The sequence below is a fragment of the Vanellus vanellus genome (genome assembly GCF_965231255.1).
Source record: "Vanellus vanellus genome assembly, chromosome: 14".
NCBI classification, from domain to species: domain Eukaryota; kingdom Metazoa; phylum Chordata; class Aves; order Charadriiformes; family Charadriidae; genus Vanellus; species Vanellus vanellus.
Genome location: NC_138919.1, coordinates 12,672,862 through 12,694,481, shown reverse-complemented (window position 1 = coordinate 12,694,481; position 21,620 = coordinate 12,672,862). Strand labels below are relative to the sequence as shown.

The 21,620-nt window shown below is 49.2% G+C and overlaps 1 protein-coding gene across 1 annotated transcript in view; it reads right to left on the bottom strand.

Moving 5' to 3' along the window:
• The window catches only part of PKD1 (polycystin 1, transient receptor potential channel interacting), a gene marked incomplete at both ends in the record, with an annotated part of 96,062 nt that extends 76,310 nt beyond the window's left edge, over positions 1-19,752 (bottom strand). Inside the window, one exon of the mRNA XM_082490521.1 lies at positions 19,499-19,752. Coding sequence (XP_082346647.1) covers positions 19,499-19,752 — 254 coding nt within the window. The remainder of the gene's footprint in view (positions 1-19,498) is intronic.
• Positions 19,753-21,620: the final 1,868 nt, after the last annotated feature.

The following is a 21,620-nucleotide window of genomic DNA, read 5'->3' as shown; positions in this document are numbered from 1 at the left end:
GAATTGAACCCTCCATCACGCTGCTGGTGTGAGGATAGGTAGACTCTGATCCATGGTCTGCAGATCTGTCAGAGGGGAGGTGCTCTTTTCAGCTGACAAGACCAAGCCCAGATCTCTCCGGGACAATAACAAATGCTGGAGCTCCCTCTCTTTAGCAGCAGCCAAGAGGGCAGCAAGACTGTGCTGTCTCCCCCTCAGCTCGGGGCCATGCTGCCCCGACAGACTGTCGGGCACCTTGTGCGTGCCTGGGAAGGCAGAGCTGCTGGGAATGCTGCTTTCCAGCAGAAGGGGAAACCACGGCCCAGGCACCTGTGGTCAGAAAAGGTCCTGGGTCATGCACTAAAAGACAAAACCAGTCCCTTATTTGGCCAAGTCATGCTGGGATCGTTGCCCAGTCATGCCTATTCAAACAGCGTCAACCCACGCTGATTGCACCCCTCTCCCTGTCTCTCAATACAAATAGCAGCTTAGACTTGCTGAAGCTGTGCTTTGTGTTAGTCAGTGGGGTCAAGAAGACAAAGACCCCGAGGCTGTTCCTGATAATTAGTCTGTCTGTCCTATCTTACCCCTTGGAAGGCTGTCAAAGAGCTACTGTTTCCATCAAAATAAAATAAAATAAAATAAAATTAGGAGCATGTAGGAATTGTAAGTTTAGCAGGGAATGAAGAGGGATTTCATACAGGCAGGGGGACCGGGTGTGATGCAGAGCTCCCCAGCCTTGCACACACGTCTGATCTCGAGGCAGACTGAGCTACAGACTGCCTTTGCTCCATTTTTCCTTTCCAACATTTTCCACACCCTCCTGCCAAGAAAACTCCGAGAGCTGCCTGCCATGTCTGGCAAATGCTTCCTACTGCAGAATCCTCTCCTTTAGCACACACACACAGAGGGACCTGCACCATGGCTGGCTGCTGCTGCACTGCTGAGAGATGCGGTGGGACATTCACAAAACTCTGTCCTTGCTCCTCACCAAGGGGCTGAGACTCGTGTGATATCCTAGAAAGGACAGACTTGGGGAGACGGAGGGGTGACTCTGAAGTTTATTAGGCTTTTTAGGTCCTTCATAGGCAGGCCAGCTCCCCAGCTCCTACAGGGTTTGGAAGCCTTCTAAGATAGAGGGATCATGCTGAGGTTTACAGAAGATGAACTGAAGAGGGAAGGCAATGCACTAGAAGCGAGATAACCATTACTCACACATGCTCAGGCCTGGGTTGCAAATGCAGAAAGGGGTTTGTACTCGTGACTAGTCTTCCCACATATCACACAAAGGCAGATCTCCTGGTCTCAGATGCCTCAGCATGGATTTCATCTATTTTTATTACATTCAGAATCATCGAATATTATGACATTTTTGTGAGGCTACCTGGAGTCCCAGCTCTTACATTCAGCATAATTTGAGCAAATAAAAATTTGCATCTGAGGTGTCTTGTGTGTTTGTGTTGTTTTTCTTTTTTTATTTCCTGCTGTGTGAAATAGGAGGAGCAATAAAATCAAAACCTTGGAAACAAATGACAATTGTTTAATGGATCAAAAAAAAAATCCCAATGCCTTCCTAGCCCGCTTGTGCCACAGCGACTACACGTGGCTTGCTTACACAGGTAAAAGAACAGGCTCCAAGTCCGGACTTCCTCAATTTTATGGGTTTAAATTGGATCCCACTAGGTGTTTAAGGCCATTGTTAAATTGCTAACGCATTCTGCAGCATGACTAACACCAACTGAGTTATTTTTCATTCTCATTTGGCTTTTTTTGGCTCCATCTGCTTGTCATTGCAGACAAGAGAGCCAAACAGAGCAGCAGAGTAACAGGTGAGTGATAAACAGTGTACTGGACATGCACAGAGCAGGGATAAGAGTTCACCAACAAAACTGCGACTGAAGAAATGTAGGGACAAGCTGCTCATTCTCTGACTCAGTGAGCAAAAGCAATGTGCAAATATGACTTTCAGAAAAAAGGGCAACTGCAACTGATGTGGCAGGGTAAGACAGAATGGCAGAAGGAAAACCACAAAGAGCTACAGGTCACTACTAGAGAAGTTAAAGGAGGAAGGTGACTCTCCACATGAGGCTGGCTTCAGTACTCAGCAAAGAGCTGCCGAACCTCTCCTGACTTAGCTGGGCTTTTCTCCATTTGTACCAATGCTCTTGAAAGCAACATTTTGCCCCGTGCTTCCAAGAGATAAGGGGTTTTGTCTCCTCTGTTTTTTTTTTGTTTTGTTTTTCTGAAAAGTGACCAGCAGACCCTGGTTGACTGCATGCACTTAACTGGCCAGAATCTGGCAGCGGGGACAGAGACAGGCCTGGGAAAGCAGGCAACAAGCAGTGGTTTATGAAACACCCTGTGGAACCAACACTTTCCCCCACCAGGAAAAGTCTTTCGCAACTGGATGTCTCTGAACCATGGATTCGGGTGATTTCCAAAATCTCCCTCCATGATCTCTCCCCCTCCTTGCCAGACTGTGGCTTCATCTTAATGGAGGAGGCAAACTGGGTTGCGAACATCACTACTGGCATGGAGAGAAATGGGAGAGGCTTCCCAAGAAATGCAACCGCAGTCAGTTCCAGGAGCCCCTCCCTGCACAACAGCAGCTCCCAGAGGATCCTGGAAACAGTCAGCAAGCTCATCCTACCTGGGATCTTAAAAGTCTCAAAAAAAGCCATGCAAGAAACAGTAAATTAAATCCATCCTTTTCTTGTAATAACCTACCTTTCTTGATGTGAGAACAGCCCCAACCCTACAACTGCTGGCTCAGAAACAAGGAATATAACTACAGCAGGATTTCCCCATCTAATGGCATCTGTAGACAAATCTTAGACAAATTTTCCTTAGTTCAACATTTCATCAAAAGCACTTTAAAAAGCTCCCTCTGCTCTCCCATTAACTATGCTGTCTAACGAGATTCCACATGGGGAGTCCTGGTAACTTATACTGAGCAATTAGGGGATGTAGTTTCAAATTGGAAACAATCGGTTAGACAAGCAATCCCTCCACATCTATGTGCAGACACCCCAGGGGTTGGCACGAGCCCTTAGACTTGGCATTCAAAGGCTCACAAGCTCTACTGGCACAGGAAAAGTCTGAATCTGCTCTTCCACCTATGTACTTCTGGAGTGGGTTTACAGTACTTAGTGGAACAACACTGTGATCTTCTTCGCTATGAGACAGATCAGAATCAGGCTTCAAGTCACAATTGTTCACTGGAGCCCTGAGAAGGCATGAGAAAAATATCAGTAAAAATACATTGAACATGTAGAGAAGGTGAGGCTGGAAGAACAGAAGAGACCTCTGAAATCAAAGACAGAGCTGGAGCAAGTTGTCCTTCCCATTAAATACTTCACAGTACTTGAATTTGCTGCTACACACTAAACACATCTGAACCTGCAGGTCCCAATTACAGTCACACCTCTCTGGTCCAGTCAGCACTCCCAAGGAAGACAGTTCATGTGTCACTGTTGGGCACATCACATCCCCAACTCTGCAACCACCCTGTAACCACCATCCCCAACTCTACAACCACTCTTTTGCTTCAAAAAGAGGCAAACCCCAGAAGCTCAGGGATAGAATTTCTCAAGGTCTGAGGGGTGCTTGGGAGGTGAATGAGGGCTGGGAAGGAAAGGAAGGCAGACTCAGATTCCTGGATCGAAGGCTAGTTACATCTGGCACAGTATTCAGTTTAGCTTTGAGTTACCTACAGATTAAATATTTACCTCTAAACAGCAGAAATGTTGTACAATCCATCTGATCACATGATAAATCTGCTAAAAATGACCCTCAAGATTTCAGCTGCCTCTCTAGCAACCTTAAAGCCTGTATCAACCTCACTTGAATTCTAACCAACTCCTGCATCTGGTCCCATGGTACGTGGCTCTAGATGACCCACTTTTACCCCAAAAAGGGAATCTGAAGATACACTCAGCCTCTCCATAAAAGAAGTGGTGGGTTCTGTAAAGCCGTCTCCTGGAATCATGACCTTAAATTAAAATCTCTACTTTTTTCCTTCCCTTTATTTTGCCGATGCCTCCAAATGTCTTCTACATGGGACTTCAGGCTCAAAACCTAGAATGCAACAACATTTAGCCTTTTTTTGTTTATTTTTAATCTCAAGATTTATGAGAGGTAGCTGACTCGTGTTTTGGCTGGCAGGGCTGGACTCTTGTAAGTAATTGCATCCTCGCTATTTTGATAATTAAGATAAGTTTTCTCACTTCTGTTTGAGCTTTTGATGATGCCATTGACTGCTGCAAGAAAAATGCAAATCTTTGCTTTGGGTCTCAAGCAGGTGAAAGGCTTCCTTCTTCAATCTCTGGCCCAGGCATCCAAAGTGAATGGTGCATATATATCAAATTTCCCAGCACTGCTCAGCTCTATCAGATCATTCAAGCATCTCCTCCCACAAGGGAGCTCCACCCTCAGCAAAAGGCAAGAAATCCTACACACACCAGGGCTACTGTGACTTGTTAAGTATGCTTTTGCTTCACATACCCCGATTTCCTTTCCAGCAATGCACCAGAAAAAATTACTGAGGAGAGAGTTTGTAGCTAAGGAATTCAGTGAATTATTAACTCCATCCTACCTATTAACCATTGCTCTCCATTCCCTCATGCCTCGCAGAAACCCCAGTTCCGGGTAGCAAAGCCATGCCAAAATCTGATACCTCATTGGTTTTGCTTGCAGAGTCGTCAGGTGATGCGGATGGTTCTAGCTTTGAGTTAAAACCCATTAAGTGCAGTAATGATTAATCCAGAACCCCAGCACAAACTCATGATGAAATGCTGTTCCTCTTGTCACACCAAATTTATCTAAATGAATCCTATTTTATGGAGGTGACCATGGAAGAATGGTCGCTACACAGGCCTGCAGAAGCAGGACCTTGACGCACACCAGGAGCAGGGGCTAGAGCAAGGACAGCTCTTTACAAAGCAGCAAAAGGATACAATGACCAGATGTTGCTCTCTCTGCTCCAAAATGAACCCTGTCTAAGGGTTCTGCTGGCTCTGCTGCCAAAGGCTCTGCTGCCTTTGGGACTAGGACAAGACGGTGAACGCCAGTCTGAAGATACTTCAGTGGCAGCTAGATGCACGTGCACCCCCAGCAAGTCATCTCACACTGTAAGATCTTCATGTCAGATTGGCCCCAGGTGCACGTGCAAGCCCATGTGTTTATCACACTCAGCTGCACCTCAGAAGACTGGGAGGGCTCAGTGCCGGGCTCGGACACAAACTCCCTGTATGACCTCAGGCAACTCCCTTACTCTCTATGAGCATAAAGCTTTTACAGTGTTACCCAGCTGAAAAACAGGAAGACTTCCTTTTTCTTTTGCCTTGTCTATTTTTATTGCAAGATCCTGAGGATAAAGGCTGTTATGCAGTATGCTTGTGTACAGTACCCAGCACAAGGTCCCAATCCTGTCCAGGGCTCACAGCACAACACATACAATAAACAATTCCTAGAGCTTTGGGTCTTTTCTGTAAACCCACACATACCATGGTACCATGCAATAGAGATATACAGCTGAATCTCTGCATTTTGAATTGGGCTTTCTGGTACCTTTACATACAAAAAGATGTCAGCACTGCTGATATGTCAGGGATTTACTCCCCAGCTTCTTCATCACCCAAGGACTAGCAGTAGGCAAGAGGCCTGAAAGCTCTGCTCTGCTGTCAGGACAGAAAGTCTTTCAGTCCGACATTAAAAGTGCAGAATTTCCTCCCACTAGGAGAAGAAGGACTGTACAATTTCACAGGCATCTGCTGAAAGCCACTTACCACCACAGCCTGTCACCAAAGTCCCTGGCATAGAGAGCAACACGTGAGTAAATGGCTCTTGCGCTCCAATTGCCATGCCTGGGTTTCATCAATTAGTGGTGCTGAGCCACCCCTTCAACCACAACAGGTGTCTGCTTAGACTGTTCAATACCAGGACCCTCAAGGCACACACTCGAGGCAGGGAGATGCCAGCTAAAACTGTATATGGAGACCTGAAATATGTGGATAACCAGTATCTCAAGACCCAGAAACCTTTCCTTGCAGGATAAGAGCTACGGTGTTTCATGGACTCCATATACTGAGGGCCAAGTGGGATTTAAGAGCAGCCCTTGCTCAGCACAACATAGTGCATCTGAAAGGGTAGGTGGGAAGGATCAAAACACGCCTCTGCAGAAGCCAGGACCTGACACTGCAATGCCAAGACTCTCATCTGTCTGTGGCCTGCGCAGAAACACAATAAAACAACACAAGTCTCCCATGCTCTTTAATTCTGTAGATTAATTCAGTAATACAAATCTGACCAGAAAGTTCTCGTGGTCACACCAGACATGCACGCTTGCCCCCGTGCTGATCCTCTGCCACCCACTGATTGTAAACTCTTATCTTCCCCATAGATGGCCAACAATGACTTTGCTACTGCCAGACAGCCCATGATCCAGCAAGAATTAGGACCCCAAGAAGTTAAAAGAAACAAGTGTAAAAGTTGAGTTGCAGCCAGAAAGAGAATTGGGACCCATCCCTGCCACAGGCCTGTGTCTCATCCCAACAGTAAGTTCAAGCTCCTGCTGTGGGCTTTTTTGCTCTAGATCCAATAAAGAAAAAAAAATGCTGCTGCTGAAATGTGTTTTGTATTGTAAAAGAAAGAATCCCTCCCTCTGGAAGGCTGTGCTCCAGGCTGCGGTGGCAGCAGCGCAGCGAAGACATGGCTCTTTGTGCCCTGCACTGAGTTTGATTAGGCAGAGGATCAAGACATCCTCAAGCTCCCAGTCGGAATACCGAAATGCACTCGCTAAGGAGGAGGAAAGGGCCAGTCTCCTCTCCCCCTAATCAGCCATCATTAAACAAACAACTAACAGCAGGGATCTTGTAGTATGCACTACAGCCAAGACCTACCGACTGCCTGATCCTGAACCCGCACCCTGGCGGTGTCAGCAGGCCCAGCTCTGCAGCCCCGAGGCAGGACAGCCACCTCAGCCCTGCGGGGCACCCGGCCAGGGACACAGAAGATCATAGAATTGTCTAGGTTGGAAGGGACCTTTAAGTCATCGAGTCCAACCATTAACCTAACACTGCCAAAACCAACACTAAACCATGTCCCTAAGCACCATGTCTACTTGGCTTTTAAATACCTCTAGGGATGGCGATTCAATCGCTTCCCTGGGCAGCCTGCTCCCATGTTCGATAACCCTTTCAGTGAAGAAATTATGAACCTCATACCATTGGCCTCGGCCCATCGGTCCAGCCTGTCCAGATCCCTCTGTAGAGCCGTCCTACACTCAAGCAGATCAACACTCCCACCAAACTTGGTGTTGTCTGTGAACTTACTGAGGGAGCATTTAATCCCCTCGTCCAGGCTGTTGATAAAGATATTAAAGAGAACTGACCCCAATACTGAGCCCTGCAGAACAGCTCATGGGGCAACTCATGGCAGCCCTTCCCCGTGGCTGAGCCCGGCCTCACCGCAAGGCGCGTGCAGCGCCAAGGCCCTGTGTGGCCAACGGGTGCTGACCGTGCTGAGCCCGCAGAGACAGCAGAGGTGCAAGGCAGGAAAGGAGATGGATGCACACGGGTTTGCCCAAACCCAGACAAAACCCTGTGTTTCCAGACAGTCCGTCTGCAAGACCACACTGTTGCCGAGCGCCATGATGGGGTCCCACGATGCCACTGTGACTGCAGCAGGCTGCCTGCTACAGGCCTGCTGGGTGAAGGCAGCCAGGAGGGCTGCCTAGGGCTAAGAAACAGGGTCAGACGGCTAACACCACACAGACCTGCTTGCCAGATCCCCTGAGCTGTGGGCTGGCTGACCTGAGGGGGATATGGCACAAGAGAGCAGAAGCTGCCCCACGGCTAAAGTAATGTGGCAGCCGGTGAGATTAAAATGGTGCCTGGCTGAGGTAAAGTGGCACCTGGCTGAATTAAATGGCACCTGGCTGGTATAAACTGGTTCCTAGCTGAGATAGGATGCTTTTGGGAGAAAGACTGGAGGTGCTGGCGGCACTGGAGGGCTGCCCTGCTGAGGGGAGTAAGACCCACAAGCATGGCTGCAGACCTTCTGTGAGGAGTCATCCTGTCCCAGAAGCACAGCTCTGGCCTTGCACGCCCATCTCTGTACCTGCAGCCTGGGGCTACACCGTTCCTTTCCCCACCCTGCTCCTGGTGAGGAAAACACCCCCAGCCCCATGTCCTTCTGCCCCAAGGAGCCCACGGGGAGCAGCCACCTTTCTCTCAGGAGCTGGCCCCCTGGGCTGGAGTCAGCGCTGACCTCCCATTTGGGGCTGGGATGTCGCTGTTCGGGAAACTGATGGCACTGCCTTGAAAAAAAAAAAAAATGGGCAGAAAACAAAACTTTTCTTTTTTCAGATGCGTTAAAAGAAAAATGAATGGTTCTCCAGCTACGATAGCACAATGAGATCCTGCTGGCTCCGGTACCTGCCACACATTACGTACCAGCGAAGCACAAGGTTGCGTGTTTAGTTCAGAGGATGATGGCAAGAAGAGGTTGAAGCAAAAGCAGGGGCAGGAAAGCAGGACTAAGGTTACCACTAAGCCTGTCAAAATGAGTACGCACATGTGTTTTGCTGCCCTGCCATTTACCTTGCACAGAGTGGAGATTCAGCTTCCTGAGAGTTGGTATAGAATAATGCTCTACTGCCTTCTCACGAGGATGGCACAGCACCAAGCAAGTAGGAATTAGAAACCCAGGGCATTTATCCAGCAGCCAAGCATTTAAGCCCTCCACAAGCATTTAATTCCCATAAATAACCACTACAATACTCCCGTGAGGCAAGGAAGCACCAGCCCCATTGCTCAGACAGGGGAGACTGAGTGCAGATGAATCAATGACAGCTCAGCCCACACAACCAGGGTCAGAACTGAAAACAAAACCAAGAAGTCCCGCTTTCCCCTCTGTGTTCCAGCCGTTAGACAATACTGCCCCCCGTAGCTCGGCTTTCTTCCCAAACTAAGGTATGCACTTTGATTCCTTGATTGTGGAGGGGAGAAGGACAGAGAGGGAAGCAAATCCTGGCCTTAAGCATGCTGCACACAGCCTCCATGGCTGCTGCAGAATTTAGCAACTTCCAGGAACTGCATGGAAAGCCAATAAACGCAACACTGGCACCACTGCCACCTCCCCTCTCTATGGGAATAAATAGGAGTTGTGGTCAGAGTGCACAGGGAGAAAAAGGTGCTCCGTGTTGCTAATCAGACCAGTCACCTGCAAGAGGAGAGGATCTAGAGCAGGGCTGCATGCCCTCAAAAGATCCAGGACTCTCCGACGACTTACAAAATGTCTTTCCCAAGCAGCTACAGAGTGCATCTACTTCAGGGGAAGCTCTGCGTTCTGTGGGAGCGGGGGTGTTGGGGATTAATTTCCAAACATAGTCTCCTCTCCCAGTTCTCTGAAGTTATGGGATCAAGCTACAGACTTGGACGTGCCACAGCTAATCCACAGGAAGACAGAATGCAGCAGTGGGCTTTGCTGGCTTGCTTTAGAGATCTGATGGCTAGCTGTAATTAACCCTTTAAATGCTGCAAATTCTAAACTGTGTCAGAGAGTAATAATTCAATCCAACTGGCTGCATAACATGGGTCACAACACTCAGCACAAAGCAAATCCAAAGTAATGCAACTTAAATGGGTGGCTGTATCAGATGCAATCTGAGCATGTAATCAGAAACTAATTCGTCCAAGGACAGTGACATTGCTCCTTGACAGTTTACACTGGAAAAGTAGAAAGCTTTTCAAGAAATGGCTAATTTGCTGGATCCAACGAGTGACAACAAGGACAGCAGTGAGGACTAAGGGTCTCAGAGTTCAGGGTCTGGCTGTCAGACTATTGAAGTTATTTTGTATTGTATGAAACACAGAACCAAGAACCAGTGATGCTCCTGGCACTCCCTCCAAAAAATGGGGTGTGTCTTCTCTCTTTAATTAAAACTTGGGAATTATGTTGTGTCAGTCCAGCAGAGCCTGGAGTACCACCCAGACAGCTTAAGCTTTGTTTCCATGGCACTGTCCTAATACGTGCTATGCCCTATAACAGCTTTACTGCACAAAGGGGCAGCAGTTTTCTTTTTTTCTTTTTCTTAAGTAAAGTCATTATTTACTGCTGGTATGAACCCAAGCTATCACATATATTAGCTACAGCGAATTTTCGTAACACAACTGAAAGACTAACACAGTCCAACCCTCGGCATCTTCTAGCTTTTGTCTTACCACCTCACTTTTGTCTATACTAATTTTTTAAGACTTCTGATATAAACTTTGCACTGATCCATGCAATCAGGGGTTGCCAATCTAGGCAGAGTTCAGTTCATAAAGCAAGTGACTTCATGTTTTCCCTCTGTAGGAGTAAAATAACGTTCCCACACTCTGATAGAAACCTTTGATCTGCACAGATTTAATTCATTACTTATGAATCTCTGGCCAATGTCACTTTGTTCATTTCAGTGGCTCTCTACTTGCAATTGTCTCCTCTCTCCGGGAGGATAGGGAACCTGTTTTTTACCATGTAGTGAAGTAGCTGAGAAGGGATCCTGACTAAGGGCTTCAACAACTTGTTTATCTAACAGTCCCCTTACAGAAAATCACCCAGGTAGCAATAATGAGCTGCCCTCTGCAACTGCTTTACGGAGGGTTAGTCGGGAGCCGAGATATTTTCCAATGGAAACTCTTCTCCCAGGGAATCACCCTGCATCCTATTTCAGATGAGTGCTTTATTTTGTTTTAGGAAATAGGAGAAGATTTCTTTTTAATTCTGCTATGCTTCAGTGCAAGGGCAGTTTCGTGACACAAATCAACTGAGGAGTCACTATATGGTCTGCTGGAATCATTTATGAGATTGGAATGGCAGCAGCTCTGCTAATAGCTCAAAGGCAAGTGCCTGTATTCCAGACTTATGCTTTTGCAGGATTGTTTGGACCACCTGCAGGTCTTGGGTATGAGCTGTCTCTCTGCTGTGCCTGCACTGTGCCTAAGCTATGAGATCCCAGAGGTGGTACAGCAATACAAAATATTAAAGGTGCCAGTTGAATGCTCTTTCCATATCCAAACTCCTCCTTTTGAAAACTCAGTCTTTCCAGAAGGCTTTCCAATCCTTTTCATTTGGGGAGGGGTGAAACACAACTCTCTGCCGAGGGCCAGCTCCACACTCCAGGCAGCACACAATGCTGTCTGCACGGACTGTGGCTGAGCACAGACTCTTTCACAAGGTCTTCACAATGGTCCTGTGCAAGCATCTGTGTGTAGGTGACGAGGCAAGACACTGTCCCCAAACCCCTGTCCCGCTCCTCTTTCTGAGGAAGAAAGCTTAAACAGAGCTGCCTGAGGCAGTAAAAAACATAACTAAGTGGAGGGAATGTGGCTGCAACACTTTTCTCAGAGGCTCTCTACTCTGCACCTTGTTGTGGTTTCCAACTGTTGCCCCAGCTCTTTAAGTCCCAGGAGAGGAAATGCAGCACACTGCGCTGGGAGCATGTGTCGCAGGATGGGGCTCGTGATTATCATTCTTATCACCCCACGGACTGCCTGGCACTGGCTGAATAGCGTGGCTCAGATGGTTCTCTCTGCTTGCAAACAGCTACGCAGCCTCTGCATGTGAAAGCCATTAAGCAATAGCACAGAAGCAACCCATGAGGCAAAACCCGTGAACATTCCCATACCGACAGCACGCCGATCCCCACTGCCAGCAAGACGCCGGGGTGCCGGCACTGGGCTGCACCAGGTGCTGACGAGGAGCCATGTGCTTCCCCTCGATGTTTAACGCTTTGTGTGGTCAGCTCTCCCAACAGCTCCACGAACAGCACGCAGACACCGGAGAGCTGAAGGGCCTCGGCAGTGCCTCTCCCATGCACAGTCCAGGGCCTGTGTGCCAGCACTGATGTCCTACTGCTGGAAATGTGGGCATGCGAGAGCATCGGCAGCGGAGACAGGAACTGAAACATCTGTTTTTTCCGAGCCACACTTGGAAAGGCTAAGCTGTATTCCACCCCTAAAACACAACCAGCCCAGCTGTGAGGCAAGCAGATGAATACAGAAGTACAAAAATAGCTACTTTGTAGCGTGCTCTTTCAAGCAACACGAGGTTGCCCTACAAAAATAAATACACAAAAAGGAATGATCGTGGGTTTTTTCAGCTGTTAGGGGGACCCATGTGCTCACATCACTGCCACACGGTAAAATGATGCATCTCCTTGACTCACAGCTCTGTGTTCACAGCGTATTCCCGCCAGCCGCCAGCTAACCACCTTGGGTCTGCCTGCAGTGCAGCAAGAATCACATGTGGCTTCCATGCAGGGTCCCTGATGGGACTAGAGAACCTTTCACCAACCTGACCTAAAACAAAATCCGCAGGCTTCAGGCCGGCCTCACTCCACCCCCTTCCCGAGGCGTGGCTTTGAGAGAGAAACTAACAACTTTGGCCAACACAATTCGTCTGGGCTCTGCTTTCCCAGGCTTAGCTGTTCCTCGGGTTCCTCCCTCAGGAGGACTCAACCCACACCCTAGATCCTCTTTTTAGAGAGCCACTCCCACCTCTCCCTGACCATGAAGCATTTGCTGTAGCAGAACCTATTTAACCCATTCCCAGCAGGACCCGTGCCCCCTGACGGAGCAGGGAAAGGTGTTTACAGAACCCCCTACAAGCCCCCGCCACCGGGGAGAGGAAGGAGAGGCTTCACTGCCTGCCTCAATCAAAGCTGCAGGGACAACTGCTCTTTTGCTTCTGGATGTGCGTAAGTCCCCCCTCCCTGCTAGAGGAGCCCAGAGCAGCACGGATCCTGCGGCAGCCAGGGCCGAGGTCCTGCCAGCGGATGTTGCAACAGTCTTGTGAAGAGGCCATTGCTGGGGATCTGCAAGTACCATTAGCCATGTCTGTCCGAGGAGGTGGGCACGGGCTCTAGCCTGGGCTACAAACTCCACCCTGGAAATCTCAGTTTCAAACCAACGATTAGACCTCATGACTTCATCACAGACATGCAAAACACTATCACACAGAGCCAAATGTGTTTCTTGATACAAGGAGCTGCCTGTACTGGCGGGCAGAATACAAGTTGCCAAGCTGTTGCTAGAAGAAAAAAGGGGCATGGTATGGTGTCCAGGTACAATTTTAAATTAATAGGAACAGGATGGCTGAGTCCTGGCTTGGATCCAGAATTCATGTCACTACAGATTGTCCCGCAGGCTTGTCAAAAGCGGGAGCTGCTGCAGACTGTGTCTGCTGTCAGAGTGAGTACAGCCTTCTCCTGGTGATGCTCAAGAGCTTATCGACTGCAGTGGGAAGAGAAAGTCCCGTCACCTCCCAACACCACACTGTCGGTGGGCAGCCCGGATAACCCAGGCCGGAGGTAAAGCAGGGTCACATGGTTAAGGCACACGCACCACGACTGAAAAATGCTATAGATGGGAGATTCATTACCACAAAGTGAACATCATCATTTCTTCCATCCAGTACTGTTACCAAACCACCATATCACACTAACTTAACACGGGTTGCTAATTAAATTAAAAATGACATTGGATTAAACACAATAACACAAAACCGTATGCCACACCTGAAACTTTGTCTCTGATCTCAGCTTATTAATGTCTTTATGAGGCCTGATGCCAGGAAGCCAAAGAGGTGTACTCAACTCATTCATAACCTGAGGGGAACTATTTTTACTGTTAGGCTGGCAGAAACAGCTGACTGACGAATATTTTGCTTTGTTTTGATTATCTCTGTTTAAATCCAGTGGTAGCACATAATCAAAATGGATGCAATCTTTTGAGGGAAAGGGAGGAGCTGGAAAGTGAGGACAGAATCTGTTTACTGGTCATGGTTCCTATAATATACTGCAAACGCTACAGATGGTCAACTTGCACATTGTTGATGCTCTTCCTGACGATAGCTATCCTTTGAAAAAATGGGAATGGCTGTAATCACGTGGCTTTTGCTTTTTGTGCCCTTTGCAAAGCAAAAACTAATGTTATATTTCAATTTGACATTGTTAGTTTTGGCAAACAGAGATGCCAACTTAGAATCAGAGTCTAAACAACAGTCCAATACAAAAAATAAGCTAATCTTTACTGCAAAGGCAGGTTAAGAAATAAGGGCTGGGCAGGTCTGATTTGACACCCTCATCCTCCTGTTGGGACAGGCAGCAACCTTCAGCAGAGCATGTTCCTCTAGGTGGTAGAAGCTACCACGGGAGCGTGGTCAGTAGCTCTGCAGCCCAGCAGTAGCTGTAGCCTTCCAGTCTTTAAGGCCAATCTCAGCAAGGCCTGGAGAGAAGGCTGGGCTGATGTGGGGCGAGAGAAGGGTGGGCTGATGTTGGGTAGCAGCTGTTTCTCTGAATAGCAACAGCATCATAAGTGCAGCCTACAAGCAGAGCTGCCAACTTTCCACTGTGGAAGAGACAGAACTTTTCTCTTTGAGCCCGACAGCGACTGCCTAAACCATGCTATGGGCTATGGAGTGACTAATTCACAAGTGCTGTGTCCCCCACACTCCCATGTCCCCCCCGCTCCCCCGTGCACTCTCCTCACAGTAAGAGCAAGAACTTCTGTCTCTGCAGCTCCCAGCGTGCTCCACCCTGGCAGTGGAAAGCACATTTTTGCTCCTGAGCTGGCCTCCATCCCTCCCGCTTACTTTTTTATTCACTTATTACAACTCACAGAAATGTTTGGGGACATACGGAGTAAATAAGAGACAAGATACAAAATCAAGCTGAACTGCAACGATCAGTCAAAGGACAACAAAGCTTGAAGAAATGGAGAAAGGATGACGCAAAAATGCATTATGGAAACCACAGTGTGGAAACCACGGCATGATGAGATAAAAGAAGGAATCCCATTAAATGGCAAACAGGGAGAGAAGCGTTAACAAACCAGATGAGTCTGTTTCACCCTACCTTCTGAGTGATTTTATTTTTAAAACTCCTCCTTGTGAGAGCAGAATGAAAGCAGCTGGGTGGCAGGGGCTTGCAAGCAGGAAAAGAACAGGATTGGGCCCACATTTTCACTCCAACAGGGAAAAAGCCACAACCAAAAAGACACCACCAGTAAAGTTAAAAATTGCAGGAAGTACAGGGAAAAATCAATGCAAACAGTATGCAGTAAAAAATACACCAGATGACAAGGAACCCCCAAAAATGAGGTGAGCAGAGACAGGGTGTTCCTTTCTACTGACGTCTGACAAGGGTCAGGAGTGGGCATTCAGACAGCATTCAGACAGGGATTTGCTCTGCCCGGTGGGGCTGGGAGATGTTTAGCTACAGTTTCTCAATGCATGTTTTTCTGTCAGTACCAGGGTTCGTAGGTTTGGTTGCACCAGACTGCAAATCACAAAATCTTTAAATGTTGGGCTGGCATCAAGGAAGTGAGACACCTTGATGTTGCTCGGGTTTATTTAATTGTAACATTTGCCACGGAGCAGGAATACCTTCAAATGCCACCTCTCCTGGGGATGCCTTTTCTTACCTAGCAGGACATTTTTGTTACTATATTTTTAAACACCATCAAAAAAAGCGCCAAAGTTTTAATTTTAAAAAGGGTAAGTGTCTCACTCATGAGAACGGCACTCAAATTTCTCTGAAGCTTTAGGAAGGAGCACAATAAACAACCCAAACCTTCTGCTTGTGCCATTGCTGTAATGGCATTATGGTGACACTTCACTAATACCAGAAACCATTATGCTCCAATAGAATAATGCAGAATTGCCTCTTTGTTTGCTGCTTAAACTATAGTTACAATTTGCTTATGTGATTGGTCCCTTCCACAGGCTGAATGCATCTCGTTTGCAAAATATTTATGTAGCACCTCATTTGGGCCTTTTCCCCCCTCCAAAATTACTTGCAAAAGAGAAATACAGCCTTGTTTTCACTGGGGATATAGCTTCTTATAAGAATGACATTCCAGGCTCTTTAAGTTTTTTCTAGGAACAGAAGTAAAGCTGCTTTGCCTTTGTGGACTGGACATTACTGTACAGACACTCCACTGCTTGTGATTTTACCCGAATTGGATTTTAGTTTTAATTGTTTGGGTTTTTTTTCCCCTGACAGCTTTTGAAGACACCTTGAACCTTGAAAAGGCTTTTACTGCATCACATAATACCAAAATCTACCGATCGTTGCCAACTCTTGAAATTTAAAATATCACAGACTGTAGGTTCCTGAATCATAAAATCTGTTTATTTTAAGAAGGTTTGCTTAGGTGAAGTCACCGGCTAGGCAGTGTAACACCAGGGCTCACTGACAAATCCACAAAAAAACTCCGCTGGGTTTTGGATGAAAGTTATGACCCCCAAATCTGCAAAGCTTCTGTTTCTGCAGGAGTGTGGTGATAGCAGAGCTCCACTGATTTCAGCTTCTCCTTCTTACCCATCCACAAATAGTATTCCACGTTGATGAAGGAAAAATAAGGGAGTTTCAATTCTAGTCTTTTAAATCGAGATTCTAATCGCCACTTCAAAACTACCACTACACTAAAGATGTGTCACAAATAGTCAATATTTGCAAGGGAAAGTCAGAAAATCTTCATGAGTTTTATTTCCAGCTGAGGAATGAAAGAAGTGATACCAGCTCATGAAACGGCTAAGTCTTAAAGCAAATGCAAACAAAATCCGGTAGCTCTGAAAGCAGAGCACTTGAAAAGAGATCAGATCAGAGCATTTCTCAGACAGAGAAACTCAGAAGTGCAAATGCTGCCACTTGAAGTGTGTTGCTCTTGAGTATAACTTTTTATGTTGCGCACTGCAGATTATTTAGAAAAACAGACTTTGGTCTTGATTCCAGCCAGACTTTGCGTTACACTTCAAGAACCCGACTCCGGCGATGGGAGGGGGCCAATATTCCCATTCGGTCTGCCTGGAGACTGCTTCCAGCTAGGTATGTAGCGTCTGCAAGCAGCAGAGCTTATTTCCTTAGTGATTCTTTGGATGGGGCATTTCTTCTGTACTCCTAGTAACAGCGCTGCCAAAGTTGGCATGTATTTCTTCAAAGTTGCTACGTCTATAACATCGGATACGAGAGGAATTCATTTCCTAGGCCTTACTTCTACAGCTAGAGGTACGGTAGCGCATTTGCTGAGCGCAACTGCTAGCACACACGCCTGCCGCAGAATCAGGGAGCTTTGGTGCTGGTAATTTTCTGAACTCGGCCTTCTTAAAGGCTGTTTTTGTTTCAGACTAATTAAAAAAAAGTTTTGTTGAGATATTAAAAAAAAAAAGCTTTCCTCTAATGAGAGAATAGACAGCAATCATTAAAAGCATTATTTACTTTATCTGTCAGCGTTCAATAAAGGGAACATGAATGAATAGACAAAACCGCTTGCATAACTTCACTGTGTCATGAGCCAGAGTCCCCCTCATCCCAACAGAAATTAATCTGTAAATCTTCCGTGGTTATAATGACGATGTAAGTACACATGCCTTCTTTCCCATCGTCAGGAGGTCAAGCAGGGCAGTAAACTTCTCCCCAAAGGAGATCCATGTGCCACAGCAGACCGCTTCAGCACATCTTATACCAGTCATCAGAATATTACCAGCACGCACTTTTTCAGCTGAGTCGTGACTGCACACACAAGATGATCTGCTGGCTGACAAAGATGACTCTACAGTCTGAATTCCAAAGACAATCACCCCTCAGCGGAGCAAAGCTCTTCCCCTTACCGCACTGCTCTCAACAGTGCTGTAAACAAACATTTCTCCATCGAAATCAGAGGAAGATGTCAGTAACACTATCCTGCCGTTTCAGTCCATTTGCTTTAGTAGATTTCCCCTTCCCGCATTCTGGGCACTTTGTTTTGTTGACCTGCAAGAGCTTTATGTCCAACTCCAATTTGTCATCGCATAATACCATCTAATCCAAAACGTTCTGGGAGCTTTTACAACTCAACGCCTCTGAACAACAATAATATAAACAGTCTCAAACACTTACTACCAAAATGAATAATCCTAGAAACACACTGTAATAACCCCAAATCCTTAAAAAGCCAAAAGAAGGACTTATCATCACCGTCTTCAGAAGGCTGCTCTAGAAGTGACCAGCGAAGCGCTGGCACGTTCCACCTCTGTCGCAACGGCACATTCAGCCTCCAGAGCTGTAGATCCCTGTGTCTAACTGACAACAGATAACGCAACGTCAGAAACCCATTAATAAAAATCAGTCGTTCCCAGTTAGGGACTTTCTGCAATAAACAATGGCTAGTTTGTTTGGAAAAGTCTAAATGTATCTTGTAAGAAAACAGTTGGAAAACACCTTGTTCTGCTCGATTTACAGATGTGCACATATTCCTTAAGTTAGTCTAGATACATCTTGCTGACCTTCAATTTAATGTTTACTGTGGTACTTCACAACTTCTGCAATATCTCTCAATCTATATTGACATTAAAAAGTGGAAATTTAGTTAAGAATATCTGAATAGGAAAGCAGACCCTTAACTTCTTGAAATACCAGTAGAAATCAGTTCATGTGAGATTTTTCTACTGTGCCGGGCCCCGCGTCATCTCTCCTACATTAATCACTCGATGCTTTTGTCTCCTCAAGAACAGAAAAGTTGCTCCCTAGGGAAAACAACTTTAGGTTCAAAAATAAATTAAAAAAAAAAAATTCCCCTAAGCCTGTTTCTTGCGTCACACAGTAAATTTAAGTGACTGAACATATGGACCCTTCTAATGCACTTCCAAGAAACATACCTTTCTGACCAATTTTCCCAAAACAACAAAATCAGCATCTGGACACAAACACAACTGTCATCCCATCCTAGCACTTTCATGGAGAAATCTTTTATTTGAACTTGTTGCTTGAGTCTTTTGGATTTTCTGTTAACAGAACAGTGTTTAAGCCGCATCCAACTGCTCATTTCCTGACATCGCTCTCCTCCTGCAATTTCCCCCAGAACCTCAGAAATTAAACCCCCTGCCCAAACGACCCCTGCCCCTCGGCACAGCAGCTCCCCAGCTCGCGTTAACGCATCCATGGGGAACGTTATCCTATGGTTTGCCCACCATACCTGCCGGGGTGTCTCGGATCTCACACGCCGGTGTATCCAGCGTGCCCCGCACGTTGCCAACTCTTAGCAAGACACGAGCAGCCGTACGAGATGACCTGGTTTGGGCTGAATCCTGAAAACACTGCTCCAGGTGCGGAGCCGAACGCATCCCCACGGCCGGGGGCTTTTTGGGGGCCCTGAGCCCCGCCATGCTAGCCATACCCCAGCTGAAGCCAGCCAGCCCGAGCAGCGCTGCCAGCCTGGGCCCGCACACTTCACCCACTCAACCTGTTCTCCTGTCTGCTTCTCTCGGGCCACTTCTGACCCCGCAAACTTTCCCCGACGTCTCTCCATGTTTGTCCCCCGCTGTCACGCCTCCCATCTCCATCACGGCCCAACGCTCAAGGAAACACTCGAGGATAAATTAAACCGCCGGGGCGGCCGCCCATGTGCCAGCGCTCGCCCATGGCACAGTCCGGTACGGCACAGCCCGGTAGAGCCGCCCGCCCGCCCGCCCCGGCCCCGCCGCGCCCCGCGGTACTCACAGCGCCGTGGCGGCGGGAGGGATGCCGGTCCCCGGGCGCTCCATCCCACGGGCAGAGCAATTGACGAGGCAGGCGGGACCGGTGCAGGTACAGTCGGCGGCACAGGGCTGGCAGACGGGGACCGGGGGCGCCCGGGCCGCCGCCAGCCCCCCGCACAGCAGGGAGCAGAGAAGGCACCAGCCCGAGAGGGGCAGCCGCGCCGCGGGGACGCCATGTTTGCGCTGTGATCCAGTGTCTCCATTTCCAAAAGGCATCTCTCCCTACGGGCATGGCATGGCCCCGGCCCGCCGCTCTCCCGGCCGGCCCGGCCGGGCCCGGCCGCGCCCCGCCCCGCTCCTCCGCTCCGCTCCGCGCCTCCTCCGCGCCCCCTCAGCGCTTCAGCGCCCGCCCGGCATGGCGGCCTCCCCCCCCAACACCCCACCCCGCCTCAGGGCTGGCGGTGCGCGCTGCTCGGCGGCGGCGCCCCGGCCCGGCCCCGGCCCCGGCCCGGCCCGTTGGGCTCCCGCTCCGCCGCGCTGACAGCCCCGGCCCGGCGCCGCTCGGCTCTGCGCTCCGCCCGGGCCGCGGCCGCCGCCTCCCCGCTCCGCCTCCCGCCCGGCGGAAACCCGGCGCCGCTCCAGCCCCGCCGCCCGCCCGGGCCGCCCCCGCCGCGCGGCCGCCCACCGGACGGCGGCGAGGAGCCGGGGCGAGGGGAGCGCTGCGCTCCCGGGTGCGGCGGACGCCGCGGGGCTACCGGCCATCATCCTGGGCCGGGCCCGGGGCACGCGGATCCCGGCCCCTGCTCGGCAAGGGGGAGCAGGGGGATCCCGGGAAAAGGGGGTACTCGGGGGGAAAAGGGGGCCCCGGGGGAAGGGGGGTCCCGAGGGCAGGGCCATTCCTGGGGAGCAGGGGGATCCCGGGAGCAGGGGGTCCTGGGAGGTGGGGGCGTCCCGGGAGCAGGGGGTTCCGGAGGGAAGGGGCATCCCGGGGGGCAGGGGGATCCCGGGGAAAGGGGGGTCCCGGAGGGAAGGGGGGTCCTGGGAGGTGGGGGCGTCCTGAGAGCAGGGGGTTCCGGAGGGAAGGGGCATCCCGGGAGCAGGGGAATCCCAGGGAAAGGGGGGTCCCTGGGGGCAGGGGGGTTCCGGAGGGAAGGGGCATCCCGGGAGCAGGGGGATCCCGGGGTAAAGGGGGGTCCCGGAGGGAAGGGGGGTGCCGGGGGCAGGGCCATTCCTGGGGAGCAGAGGGATCCCAGTGACAAGGGGGACTCAGGGGCAGGGAGATCCCAAGGGGAAGGGGGGTCCCGGGAGCAGGGGGATCCCGGGGGCAGGGTGTATCCTGGTGGGATCTACCTCAGAAACTGGGTAGGGCAGACATGGGAGTTGTGCGGGATAGATGCTTTGGTTGTCTCAAAATGAGGGGGGTGGGGGGCTCCCCATCTTCCACACACTCGGGTGATGGGCAGAGGCAATCAGGACCGCTCATCTGCACCCTCCCTGAAGGGTTTTGGTGCTCAGTTCCCGCAGCCAGTGCCCGTTCCTGAGGCTACTGCCAGCCTGCGGAGTCCAGGAGGAGTAGCAGGATACGGTGTGTGTGACACACCACAGCACAGTAGGTAATTCAGGTATCCTGGAGAGAGGTGAAGAACAAGGCGAGTACTTTTCAGGGTGTTTTTTTAATGCTAACCATAGCAAAGTCATCGGACTGCGACGCCACTTGCACCCTGCACTGGTCCAGGGCACTGGCCATGGTTCAGACCGGGCCAGACCTGTTGAGGTCAATCTTGTCATTATATGATGGCTCCTTGGGGATCCAATGGCTCCTCAGGGATCTGAACTGGTTCTAGTTTAAAGAGACTGAAGAATATGACTAAAATAAAGTATATATACAGCAATAAATCTGTCCGTATAGATGGAATCTCTCCAAAACCAAACCCAGCCCCGTTTGAAAGTGGTGGAGAAGAAAGTGTGATAGCTGATAATTTCACAGGGACCCTAATTTGTTCATATTTAACATGTGCCGCAATACTGTGTGATGGTACCTACAGAACATGGCCCCGGCCATCAGCTGAGGGGAGGATACAAGGAATCTCATATAAAACATGGAACTTGTTCCGTGCCGGATCACTTACTCTGCAAACCGGAGC